A 14431-nucleotide genomic window follows, 5' to 3' on the forward strand; every position below is an offset into this window, starting at 1 on the left:
AGTCCAAAATGAATTGCTACAAGTATTGATTCTTGATTCGAATATAAATAACCAATTCTAAAAATTGGTAAATTCCGTATCTTCAATTTTATTCAAAAAACCATGTTTATTTTGAGAAATTTTGTATGTTTCACTAATTTTTGGAATTGGTTATTTATATTCGAATCAAGAATCAATACTTGTAGCAATTCATTTTGAACTCATTGATACATTGGAGACTTTGTAAACTTGAAAAAGTGACTATTGTGGTCGAAAAGTGGCGTAAAAAAAATTGGTACAAGGTAAGTCGAAAAACGACCTATCATCGTTTAGGGGATGAGTCATGCTTTCAAATAAGCCAAGAAGCACAGAAATCGCCAATTTTTTGGATGCCTGACATCATTTTGAACGAAAAACAATATTTTTTACGTGTTAATTAGATGGGAAACCTAAATCCTCGTTGAGCGACTTCTAAACTTCAAGCTACAGCGCCCTCCTTGAACGAGGACCTCTTTAATGTCAAAACCTAAAGTTTTGAGTGGTAGGAGCGAAGAAAAAAAAAAGTTCATTTTCGACACACCCTAATATATATATATATATATATATATATATATATATATATATTGTACATTCATCATACAACTACCAGCAACCCCAATTAAGCGCTTAATTATTGCGGTTTTCCACTATTGCACAGAAATATATTCATCGTTTGATGAACGTATTTTTTCAACGATTATTGTTCACGTTTTACTGCTACTTGTGATCTACGTTCAATAACCGTTTATGAAATTTATTCAATATCGGACTATTTTCAAGATACATTGAATTGTATAATATGTATATTTGATCAAATGGGTTCATACTTGTTTTACTTCAACACGATTGAGGAAAATTCAACGTTGAGTACAATATTCAGATTATGAACGCACTTTTAGTATTCATGTATGCGGAACCGCCTGATGCCAAGCGGTGGCCAAATCAGTTGATTATCTTATAATTAGTTTCCGAAAAATGGACTTTAATTACCCGTTATTTTGATGCCAATATTATGTGGTAACTAAAGCTGAACACTGATCTTGTATTCATTTACCGGTGCATGGAACATAGATATAACCAATAAAAGGAAGAGAATAAAGAAGTGTCCGAAACGTGAATAATTTCGTACCAAGAATAATAATTTATTGTACATTTTTATAATTATTTCACAATATTGGTTATCATATTATAATATATTAAATCTCATTATTTGGCACGAATTACGTCAAGACTTCAATATCTTGTATGAGTACTTGCTAAAACAAGCGTTCATCATATCCTGTCGCATTTTTAACGTCGTTTGTACGTTTATTTTTCGCGCTATTTTATCGGAGTTCTGTGCGTTATACATTGTGTCACTACTGATATATTATTCTCCTGCTCTGGTGCGTCAGCGTCGGTAACGCTGCAAGCTAGAGTAAGAGCGCAATAATTATATGTAGAGACAGAACTTATCCCATGGACCGCGCATTCATACAGTAAGTGTAAGTATAGCGAGTGGTAAGACAAGGACAGCTCGGAATAACACGGGCATATATGGCAAAGTTGATTCCCTTTTGGGCACGATCTCTCTGTCGCTCTTGCGTCTCCTCTATCTTTGTCTTTGTCTGGGAGCCTATATTCATCCCCACCCTTGCAACTGGCCTCAGGCGCTGGTTATGGCGTTATTCGTCAACCGAATGCGGAGGTGCTCGGATCGATCGGTGATCGTGTAGCAAAAAAGGTGAGAAGCTATTGTTAATCTGCGGCCTAGACGGAAGAAGCAAATTCGTCATTAAATAACGCTGGTAAGTACAACTACATATTTTTCCAAATATGGTGGTATTTTGTCTTAATACATCGAGCATTCTTGGTTGAAAAAATAATGTGTTTTGCAACTCAAATTCTGTCTCTTCTGTATTTTTTTCTTTCCTTTCTTTTCTTTCTTCAAAAGAAACTATGTGTAATGTTCTGCGTCTTTTTCTCTAAACCAAACGATGTACCATAAAAATATGGAATAGTTTATTGTTTATTATATAACGTTCATGAATATTTTTGAACTGTTTTTAAACGTTATTTATATGTGTTAAGTTTACTATGATACGTATATTATAGGTTAATTATATTAGTTCTTGTCGAATTTGAGGAAAACTTCATGTTAATAATCATCCCATGTGATCATGCGGTTATTAGTAACTTTTGCTCTGTATTGTTTGAAATCGGTTTCGTGTTTATTATTTTTTTAGATACCGTTTCAACATATCTATAACATACATATGAACTCGTAGCATCTTCCAAAGTAACAAAGTATAGTAATACAGCCACGTAAATATTTCTGTGCCATCGAAATCACAGAAATATTATTTTGACAATATTTTTTATTTTCTTTTCCCTTCAATTGAAAATAACAATTATTATCCATCAGAAGAAGACGGTCATGTTAGACAATAGAGACAATAGAGAAGATCCGTAGCAATAAAGCTTTTTCACCAGTTAGTGCAACAACTTATATAGAGGTTTATTAAAAATTATGTATTTTGATCCAAAATTCTGTTTTGTGTATATTTTCTTGGATTTGGGCTGAATAAATATTAAAAAGGGATTTGCACCTGAATAATTTTGTAAACACTGGTAAAAATAGTGGTCATCTACCCATCAAACGTATATAATACGCAGGAAATTCGTAACAAGTAATTTTATTCCATTGGATTTGACTTTGATCTTTACCGATAAACGTATAGTATACTCATGATTTACGTTCAGTAGTAGGCGTCATGATATACTATTCGAAAAGTATTAGAATATAAGCAGGACATCGGCCCAGAATTGGTTCAACGTTAAACTACGATCTTGTTTAATTTGTAGTAACAATAAATAGCGATACATAGAACTATAAGTACTATAGAATAATAATATTAGTAACAGTACTATCTAGTCCTGAAATATATCACGATTCCTACTACTGAACGTAAATCATGAGTATACTATGCGTTTATCGGTAAATGTCAGAGTCAAATCCAATAGAATGAAACTACTCATTACCTGCGTATTATATACGTTCGATGGGTAGCTGACCACGTTTTTTATTCGTGTTTACAAAATTGTTCGGCTACAAATGCCTTTTTAATATTTATTTAGCCCAAATCCAAGAAAATATACACGAAACAGCATTTTTGATCAAATTACTTAATTTTCAATAAAATTTTATATAAATTGTTGCGCTAACTCGTGTAAAAGCTTTATTGCTATGAATCTTCTGTATTGACTCACGTACTACGTTCATTAGGTTCATTTAACTTTTAGTTTTCAGAGTGGTGTGCGGATATTTACGACAAATAAGGCAAGCACGTTAAAGCGTACATCATTTCTTGTCTGGTGTGTATTATTATTTAGTTTTATAACATGCCTCATGATTTAAAAGTTCTGAGTAAACGACATTTGCGTCGCAAAACAGCTATAAATACTCGTAAAGTATTACTGAGTATTGCAGGCAATAATTGTGCACTCGAGCACCTTACGAAATCACAATTAAAAGATGCTAGTCATGAACATGTGTCTTGTATCGGAGAATATGTGCACTCTATAGATAGCGATTATGATGTTGATCATATCCATCAAAGTAATGAACAGAATGAAGAAAACTCTAATTCGAACCGCGATAATAAAGATTTCAAAGACATCGAAAGTGACATAGATAGCATCAAAGCTACGTTGTACAGTTCTGAAGATAATTCAAGTTCCGTCAGCGATGAAGTGCATTTAGATGATGAAACGAACTTTGTTGAAAATTTGCGCGACTGGGCATCTTCAAATAACATCACACATAACGCGATCGATCAATTGCTAGCATTATTGAAACCAGCACATCCTATCTTACCCTTAAGTGCTAGGACTCTACTTCACACGTCACGACGTATTGAAACGTTAAATTTAGACAACGGAGAAATGTGTTATTTCGGTTTGGAGAAATGCTTGAGACAAAAACTCGAGTCAGGTCTCAAAAAAGGACTGTCACCTGAACATACGTTGCGAGTTGATTTTAATATTGATGGGATTCCCGTTTATAAAAGTAGCGGAACATCATTTTGGCCAATTTTGGGACGCAGTATTTCAATGATCGATGATAGCCCATTTGTAATTGGTGTTTATTATGGTACGGGTAAACCGATGCCACTATCTTCATATTTACGAGATTTAATTAAAGAAACGTCACGTTTAAGCACCAATGGTTTTGAGTTTAATGGCACCAAATACTTTGTCAGAGTTGGTTTATTCGCGTGTGACGCGCCCGCGAGATCTATGTTGAAAATGTGTTTAGGACATTCGGGTAAGGATGCTTGCGAGAGGTGTAAGATTCGCGCAGTTCATCTCAACCGTAAACTGTGTTATCCATGTGACACCGAATTCCAGAAGCGAAAAGATAGTGATTTTGTTGCACCTAGTGAAAACGATCGTCACGTTAAAGGACGTTCGCCTCTTTTAGATCTTTACGTGGGACTAGTCTCCCAATTTCCTTTAGATCCCATGCATTTAATCTACCTGGGAATTTTGAAGAGGTTGCTCCTTAAATACTGGGTCGAGGGTTCACGTGATTGCAAATTGTCTAAGGATATTTTGTTAGAAATTGAACGTATAATGAAACTATTGGCGCGATATGTTCCGGCAGAGTTTCCTCGAAAGCCCCGTGGATTTTTGGATTTGCATCGATGGAAAGCGACAGAATTTAGATTTTTCTTGTTATATTCCGGCCCTGTTGTAATGCGGGATGTGCTAGATCGAAAAAAGTACAAACATTTTTTATTATTGTCTGCCGCCGTGTATATTCTATCGAATACAGCCTTGTTCTCGCGTTTTCGAAACATCGCGCAAGATATGATCGAAAAATTCGTTACTCAAGGTGCTAAGATATACGGACAAAACTTTGTCGTATATAATGTACATTCGCTGCTGCATGTCATAGACGACGTAGAACGATTTGGCCCATTAGAAGAATACAGTTGCTTTGTGTATGAAAATCATTTGGGCCATTTGAAACGACTTATTCGATCGAAACGCTTGCCGCTGCAGCAGCTGAGTAATCGACTTGAAGAACTAAGTTCTATTCGTAAAACTAATTGTCAGGAAAAATTTATTCCTAAACCCAAATTTATTGGAAATTCTCGTGAATGTCAGGCTCTGGAAACGAAAAAATTCAAAATATCAATAAAAAGGCCGGATAATGTAGTAGCTTGTGGGACAGAAATATTAGTGATCAAATCAATCCTTTTCATTGCCGGAGAATATAGAATTATAGGTACTCCGTTCAAGTACAAGCGAGACCTTTATCAGAAACCTATTAAATCTTCCAAACTAGGGATTTTTTTCGTAAGAAGTTTCAACGTAGCGAAATCTTATCGCGTCGATGATATATTACATAAATTCGTCTGTCTTCCATTTAAAGATGGTTTCGCAGTAACTCCGATACTACACGAAATGAAATAAAATTTTTATTTTTTGTTAAACATCTCAACGAAACGAGCTCTCGACAAAAAACAGATGATGAACCTACGATTCTCGGCAATGTGTACGAGGAAGAGGGATTCGTTCAAGACATGTATAGTATGTCTATGTCTACCTCGCACACATTCCCGAGAATCGTAGGTTCATTATCTCTTTTATATTAAAAGTTTGCTTCAATTGAGATGTTTAGCAAAAAATAACATTATCGTATACCTATTACCATATACCGTATATGCCGAGTCTAATTTACCTAGTAGTCCAATATACCCAACTCTACCATATGTTCATAACATCACTTTTGAGCTGATTTATTATAGTTTTGTACGTCACATTGACGTTCAAGTATTGGTTAGACATGCGTTCCCAAAATCTTCATAATGTTTCATGATCGATTCATCTTTTAACTTATATACTACCTTGCATATTCCTATGTTGATGTCCTAATTAAAAACTTTTAAACTGGCACTTTTTGCTCAGAGTGGAATAAAAGTGCTTGAATTTTGATCAAATATAAATTTATACACCAGACTAGAGAATATGATACATTTAACGATGTTTTTACTCAGTCGTGCTGCAGAACTATGTATGCGGTGATTGAATTCTTGGTTGGCGAAGATAGAGAATGCGCATTGGTACCAGTTCTTTGGCTGGTCGAAAACAACACCCAATGTTACTGGCCACGGACAAAAACTGAAGATCATTTTACAAAACTTGTAAAATCAAAGGCTGCCTATGAAAAAACATGGCCAAAGTTTGCCATTCACAAAGTACTGCATACCGGAGGTGATTATTGGAACGTAGAACTTTTTTTTACAATTGTATACGGATTGAATGTTTCAATCATATTAATTTTCACTTGGATAAGAGTTACGACGATATATTTTGATCATATTGTACATTTGTGATTAATTTTGCTAATCAATGAGCATTCGGTATTGATTGATATTCCTTGATTAACTAACAGATGACTACCACGACACCGAAGCAACGATGGCGCGCCTACTGGAGCTGGGCACGTCCGATGAATCCGGAATAATTCGCAACATCGCTAAAAAATCCACTGTAATACCTCAGCAAGATATTACCAATGACGTGGACGAGAATGAAGCTACGAACAGTGATGATGTCGAACCTGAGCCGCAAAAGAAAAAACGTAAACACAAAACCGACAAGAAGAAGGCTAAAAATCGACACGTTAGTAACAAAAAAAAAAAAACGAAGCGTTCTCGTGAAAGTTCAAGTAGTTTAGGTTACACCTCTTCAGCTGACGAGAATTTGCCACCGTCCGAAGTCGATGAATCGACTTCTAACCGTAATAAGAATACTCGCTACATTAACTCAGCCAAAGGATCTACCAAAAATCAGACACCAAAGAAAAACTTGGCCCACAAGATCGTACAGCACCAGTATAATGATAATTCCCATGAGTCACCGAATCAGTTGTCTGGATATGAAACATCAAATAGAAACATTTCTAGTAGGATCATCAGGTCTACCACGCAATATGACTTATCAAGATCCTTTTCACAACTTGAACCTTCAACCCCGACCACATCACGCGAACAGAATACCTTTGAAGAAAAAACTCTGCAGTATTTAGAACACATTAAATCCTACACTGAACAAAACCATCTGCTACTACGTAAAATCTTCTCAAAACAGAAGGAAGTCAGCATCGACGTAACAAAGAAACCAGCCGAATTCCCAAAACTTCCTCTTAACTCCATGGAAGACTTCTCCAACCTCGAAAATATCCTGAAATCCGAAGAGCATCGAACTTATTTAGTGAGTAGACCTTGCAATCATATTCAAAATATGTATGTCATGACATACGGATAGGTACTAATACCGAGCGTATTCTTCAATGAGGGCCAACCCCCTCCCTAGCGCAAACCAACACAGGCACATGAGGCTCGGCCGGGAGGGGATAGAATGCCAGTGGCCATGTTAGTCTCCACTCGACCGAACTTCACGTACGCGTCATGTGCCTGAGTTGGCTTAGCACTAGGGAGGGGGTTGTCTCTCATTGAAGAATACGCTCGGTATGTGTTGACTGCAAAGGAATAATGAAAATTACTACAGGCATACAGAATTGCGGTTCGTAACGTTTTAACCCTCTCGGACCGTATGTTGCTTCTACGCAACACGCACTTTGAGGCTTCATAAAACTGTATCGGTCGCAAGGTCAGGGTTCTAACTGCATAGTTCCATTAAGCAAGGTCAGATGGCCTTATAGATACTCCTAAACCCTGAGGTAAACTGCTTTCACCCATCGAAATATCAATATGGTGAGAGATTTTCATTCAACATGAAATCGGTCTCGGTCTGATCGAGAGGGTTAACGTTAAAAAATGCTGAAAAAATATTAGGAATCGACAATCTCCAACTAGTCAAAATTGTTATCGATGTTGATAACAGTAAGAATATTTTGAATTCAATTCGACATTCATTCATTTTAGTATTTTGTTGCAGACCGGGAAACTGGCTTCTGTTGGAGGGACAAGCGGTCGCCAATGTGTGTTGGCTATAATGAGGTCACTACTCACAAACGAATTAGCGATGCAATTCAATTGGGCAGGGAGGGACAAAGTCCCATTTCAAAAGACATTGACAATGGAAACTGTTTACGGTAATGAATAATTCATGAAATTTTCGAGAAACAGTTATTACTTGGATTTATCGTGTGAAAACAATATTATTCACACATTATTATTCAAATTATGCAAACTGTTAACTTTTTTCCCAATATATTCGAGATTCATCACAATTTACATTGAAATTATTCCTTATCAGTTATCAATATCGTGATATTGTACCTTCCTTTTGATGTATTTTTTCTCAGAGGCTGTGAAACAAACCTTTCTTGGCAAGAAGGAAATTGGTGATGCAACCGAAACCAGTGTTTCGTGTGCCGTGAAAGACTGGTTAAAACTAGCTCGATCACGGCATACCTATGTACGAAAGAAGGGCTAAGAAACTGTGGTAAACGTCAACTAATTTTAAAAACAGTCATATAAAAGTACAAATCATACAGGCATATAAATATTTCTGATATAAGTGTAATATTCTTAGCGTTTTCTGTTAGTTGTAACTACCGTGAAGACGAAAGTATAGTGTAGGTTGAGCTGTGTCTATGAGCTACAAGATGTACCTTTTTTTTTGATAAATGAGTATTTATAGATATAAGATATTTGTGTAACGTTCTAACAAAGATATAATAAAATCGATTCACATATATAAACTAAATTCGTACGCTTTCTAACTCAACCCAGACTTGTTTCTAGCTAACGTGAAATGATCTTCCTCTATAGCAGTGTACTATATACGCTTTCAATTACACATCCAAGATACGTTATGTATTCAAGTCTAGAGGTCCAATTAAAAACGTTTTTTAACACTGTATAATATTCGTTTAGACATAAATAATGAAAGATTAAAGCGTCATTAACAGAAAACATTTTGTCACGTTAGTTAAACGGACATTGTCAACACATTTTAATAGAAAAAATTTCCTTCATAATTTGAGTTTTAAAACGTACTTGCGAAACGTCTCTTAGTAGTCATCAATATCCAAATATTAGACGATTACCATAAATATTAAAATAACGGATTTTCGATACGTTTTATCAACAAATTGAGATACGATTTATAAATGTTTGGTTTCAAACGTATAAAATTTGCATATGAACAACTATCGTAAGACGTCCACCAAAAACGTTTAATAAACCGAAATCACGGCGGACATTCTTCGCAATAAAATACGTAGGTGCTGCACGTTTATTCTACAGAATAAAACGTTCTTTTTTGACGAATTTCATACGCTTTATATACTGGCATTGTTTATTGGGAGAGCACACATGTGCGGTGTTATACCTGCGCGTTCCGATACTCCGGATGGCTCAATGCTCGGAACGCCGCGCCGGTCTCGCTCTCGAGTTGGTTCGAAAAGGCCGGTTACAAGAGTTTTGTGAGCGTGCAGCTGTAGCATCCATGCGCGTGTAATGATCGTGGGTCGACGTGGAATATACACGCGTTTCAAGAATTCCTCAAAAGATTCAATGGTCGTAAAACAAATCGACGAATATGAAAGGCCGCGCGGTCTCTTCAAATGTTTCGTAAAACATTGGTAACTACGACACACACACACACGGACGCATACACACACAGAAGTGTTTGTCTGTCCAAACGGTCGGAACTCGGTGCCTCGATCCTCGGAGATTACCTAAAGAATATAAATCTGGCAATTGGTTTACTGATTAACGATCCGCTGGTACCCAAGACTCGGTAACAAGTCTTTCAAAATATGTTACAAACCTCGTCTTCTTCAAATTTGAGGGTGAGCACAAAGTTTCACCGTGAATTGCTGATCCGTAGAACTTTTGGAACGACTGTAAAGACTATGAGTCGAGCAGTGCGGCGAGGTTGGCGCCCACTCTCGCATTTCGTAATCGTAAAGCTTCAGGGGCCTGCACATACGGCTTATTACTCATTTACTTGTACCTGCAAGTTAAAATGATATTTATTCAGGCTTATTAGATGACAAAACATTTCTACGCGGTATACGATAAGATCAACTGTTTCGACGGGGGGCAGGGAGGAGGAAGAAGAGGGGAAAAAAACTAGGAGACGCCGTGTCGCTTCCACCTCGGAGAAGAAGTCAAAGAAGAAGAAGAAGAAGAAGGTGTAAACGGTAGTGGATAGTCGTCCGGCTGGCTTCACGTACACCTATGTGTGCTTCTCTGCTTCGTGAAGGAGGGAAAGGGAAGGGGAAAAGCGGTACGTCTGAAAGTCGGTAACACTAGAGCTTCCAATGCGATCAACATTCACATATTATGACCGCTGTATCGGCCCCGTCCCGCGATCTTTCGAATTGAGACCCACCCAAAAAAAAAAAAAAAAACGCAATTGATACATTGTATAAGGTGATTCAGGCCCCAAGAAGTGAAATGAGTTCTTCATCGGAATCCAAGCTCAAGGTTTCTATTCCAAACTGACAATTTTTCCATTGCATTGACACCTAGTTATTTGGTCTTGCACACTCACCAAAATCAACGTAAGAACAATTACGTTGGGCATGAATTTCTGAAAAGATAACGTGATTGCTTCGGATTCCACGATGTCAGAAGCCTGGTCTAAAAAAATTTTTCATTTTCGACCGTCGTTATCCGTCAACTGCAGGAGGTAAAAAGATCTGAAGTGCTCGTCCGATCCCCCATTGGAATATTTGCTCAGATAATGGGGGGCAATGTACTGCACGGACTGCACCGACAAGCATAAAGAAATTACGAGTCGGGGGAAAGTAGGCATGAATAAAAATAAAAATAATAACAATAGTTATAATAATAATACAAAATGGGCTGTGGAAGTGATAAATCCTGATCTAAGTGAGGGAAAACTTTGCAGAGGAAGTCATTTGGCAAAGCGTCTGTCACGTGCCGCGACAAGAAGGATCGTCCAGAAAATACTTTCCTGTGTACATGCATAACCATGCATGTATGTAGGCAAGAGTACATAATACATAAGCCCATGATGGGTATACATACCGTTCTCTACAAAGGAAACGGTAACGCGCGAAACGTTACGGCATATAAGCGTAACGATCGACGACGCACGTGAGGCCGCACGTCGTACGCCATTATCTGTACACGCGTCTACGGATGGGGGAGTTTTCTGTCCTCGTACTTCTCATTTGCCTACTTGATATCGCTAACTCGTTTGAAGGGGGTGATTGTACTATTTCGAACGAAATAATCCCGCACAATTTACGCTGAAATTAATTTCCCGTCGATCTCGTCTGACAAAAACCAAATACGACTATTCGGTGATTCTGCTTATTTTCTGTAGATACTCTTGTCAAGCCCGAAGTGTTGCAGAATGAAATCACATTTTTATAATATTTCATTAAAAAAAAAAAATACACATTGTTGTTCCGATTCTATGGTGAAAAGTAGATCATTTTAATCATCCGACAGACAAATTCCGACGAAAAAAAATTCTTTAACCGTGTGTTCTTGGTTCGTTTTATGTTTAATCCTCTCCGCTAGGAAGGTACGAAAGTTTTGTAAGACGTGATCCGAGCTACCCGGTATTATTCAAATCCAAGGGGGCCTCCTCGCCACGTTTGTAGTGTACATACAATATACAGAAATGACGCGTATTAGACGTAAGCAGATCCTGGCTGCAGGCGTGTTTAAATGGCTGTACAAATACATCCTCGAGTATACATACAATGGTACAAATGGCGCTGATGGGAAGGGATAAAGCGAAGGGTTGAAACACACCACACGACCCCCGCATACTCACTGCCACTCGCTCGAGCGGAAGTCGCAAGTCGTAAACTTCCGCACTGGCTGACGTCGCCACCCGAAAAGCAACCGTGACCCCTGCTCTTGGGGCCCTGGAGCCCCGGGGCCCAAAAGAACTCCTTGTTTGCCATTCGGTTTCAATCGTGAAATAAATTGCCTTCCTTCTCTCCCTGCGTCACCGTGTAAGGAATAAAAAAACTTGGGGTGATTTTTTTCTTCAGTCAATTCACCCCTTTGTTGTTGATATCCAGTCAAACTGAGATGCAGGAAATATGTTATTTTCGAACTAGGTACATTCTACGTGATGAAAATACCGTGCATGAAAATCTCGATGAATCGGGACCGAAGAAGAATAGTAACACGTACAATAGGGTGGTCCTTATTTAGGGTGTTGATGAATTTTTCAACCACACCCCAGAAATCAATTTCAAATAATTCGAAAACAATTGCCTAATTTTTTTAAATTCCTACCTCAACTCTAACATAGTTCGCATTGCGATTTAAGTTTCTTGTGGAAGTAACATGGAAAAAACGTTTGATCTCAGTATATATTTTATTGTAAAAGTGATAATGTTCCAAAAAATCTACAACTGCGAAGTTTTAGCGGGCATTAGTGGTACTACCTGAAAAAAAATATACATCATACTAGGCAATCTAGACGAATTGCACTTCCTCTGAATAAAAAAAGCTCTGATTTCGAGGGTGTGCAATTCGTCGAGATTGCCTTATATGATGAATTGAATTTTTTTTTTAAGACAGTAGCACTAATGCCAACTAAAACCTCGCAGTTAGAGATTATTCGGAACATTATTACTCTTACAATAAAATATATACTAAGAAAAAAAGTTTTTCTCACGCATTCCCATAAAAAACTTCGATCACAATGCGGATTATCTTAGAATTGAAATAAAAATCTGAAAAATTCTATAACAGTTTTTGAATACTTTGAATTTGATTTGGGGGTTGGGACGGTAAAAATTCGTCAACATCCTAGACAAGGACCCCAGTAATGTACAAGCAGAGAGTAACAGTGATACTAGCTGAGAAAAAATCTTATGTCCCGCTTTGTTCGCCGACAGTAATTTTTTGGCCTCGGCTGCATGCCTTGTTTATGCAGGTACGGGTAGGTATAATACACGTAATACGTAGAACTTACGCCTATAGCGAGGCTCGCGTGGGCCGTAATATCCCCCTGCCCCTCGGGACGACTCTGTTATTAGCTAATTATTCCACGCCCGGAATATACGTCTGCTACTCATTTTCCCACCTTTATTCTTCAAGGCCTCGCGCGCATGCACCGCCGCGAAGAGATTCCCTCATACTCAATCGCGCCTCTGAGTGGCGCGCAGAGCGACGCCGAGGCGACCGACGGCCCTTCATCGCACACCGAACAAAGAGTTTCCCCAACGCATAATCGAGACTGGCAAAAACCTCGCTCGCAAAATCGTGCGAAGGTATGAAACTGGCCGTCTTTTGTCGTTTTTCCTTTGGTTTTCCAAAAAAAAAAAAAAAAAAAAGCAGCTGTTCTCCAAGACAGAAACTCTTTAATATGACAAACAAGAAGAAACGAAAAATATAAGAATCGCAAAGAGCAGCTGATCTAACATGAAATTTGAGTTAACAATGGGTGCGGATCAAAGTCCCGGATGGTCAAAGTTCAGACAGATCGTCACGCCGAATGGTGAAGTCTTTGAAGTGACAAAACTCGAAAGTTTACCAACATCAAACATATGCGGTTAACGCTTCACGACATGTGTGGAGGTTGGTAACTTTCGGAATTTTGACTATTTGGAATTCGATCTACTCGGAGTGTCGGTCATTTGAAACTCTGATCGATTTGGAACTTTGACCACTAGAGGTTTTGACTGTATGAAATTTCGACCATTCAATGTAACGGTCTGTCGGAACATTGAACATTCGGTACTTCGATCCGCACCGAAAATAAAGTAAGAGTCACACGAGGTAACTCGTTCACAATGTCAAGAAACCGAAACCAAATAGGTAAGGAAAATATGTGTGTTGAAAATGACAAATAGTTGCGGTGAGGGGAAGATGGGGGAATTTTTCTTTTCGATTGGAGCTAAATTAGAGTTGTTTGACTCCGGCGGCGGATCGCTTAATGTAATCCAGTCAGTAAGGTATAAGTGGTTCACCTTGATCTCCCTCTCTCACCTGTCTCTTTCTTTCTCTCTCCATCTCCTCCTTCTCCCTCACTCTCCATCTCTTTCTCGCTCGCTCTCCCCGCCGCATCGGCGAGCTTCTTCTCTTCTTGTGCGTGACCTCAGGGCAGTTGCAGACCGGCCCGCCCATTTGTAGCGCCCATGTCTGCCTGCTCAGCCAGCCGTCCGCGAAGTAATCTTACCTCGAAGCGTACGAGAAATCGTCTTACAGGGTTCGCGGTGGTTGGTAGCAGCTGAATCGCAAAATCAAATCCGTATTTCTCTCTTTTTGCGAATTTTCACGCCGATCTGAAAGTAACGTGCGAGACCGTGCTTTCGTCTTTACATTCCTGCGAATATTGCCTTCTTTTCTGCAAAAGCTCAAGGAATATAAAACGCTTCCTTGTTACTGCGAGTATAATATCGTCCGCAAAAGTCGGACGAAACGCGTCCTTCTCAATATTCGGGAAT

The 14431-nt window shown here is 38.3% G+C and overlaps 2 protein-coding genes across 6 annotated transcripts in view; both read left to right on the forward strand.

Moving 5' to 3' along the window:
- LOC124218570 (Calcium-independent receptor for alpha-latrotoxin) overlaps positions 1 to 14431 on the forward strand; it is a 247395-nt gene that overhangs the window by 82541 nt on the left and 150423 nt on the right. The window lies entirely within an intron of this gene.
- Positions 1256 to 8742, forward strand: LOC124218571 (uncharacterized). Of its 5 annotated transcripts, none has more exons than XM_046625142.2 (6): positions 1256 to 1805; positions 3301 to 3372; positions 6063 to 6279; positions 6461 to 7281; positions 7956 to 8125; positions 8339 to 8742. In XM_046625142.2, exons 3-6 carry the CDS (start codon positions 6078 to 6080, stop codon positions 8379 to 8381), a joined length of 1236 nt encoding a protein of 411 aa, XP_046481098.1. In that variant the 5' UTR covers positions 1256 to 1805; positions 3301 to 3372; positions 6063 to 6077; the 3' UTR covers positions 8382 to 8742. The 5 variants fall into 5 exon arrangements, 4 of the variants coding, with proteins under 4 accessions (XP_046481098.1, XP_046481096.1, XP_046481097.1 ...); XM_046625140.2 differs by having other exon boundaries at positions 1269 to 1805; positions 7969 to 8125; XM_046625141.2 differs by lacking the exon at positions 3301 to 3372 and having other exon boundaries at positions 1270 to 1805; positions 7969 to 8125.

The sequence above is a fragment of the Neodiprion pinetum genome, chromosome 5 (genome assembly GCF_021155775.2).
Source record: "Neodiprion pinetum isolate iyNeoPine1 chromosome 5, iyNeoPine1.2, whole genome shotgun sequence".
NCBI lineage: Eukaryota > Metazoa > Arthropoda > Insecta > Hymenoptera > Diprionidae > Neodiprion > Neodiprion pinetum.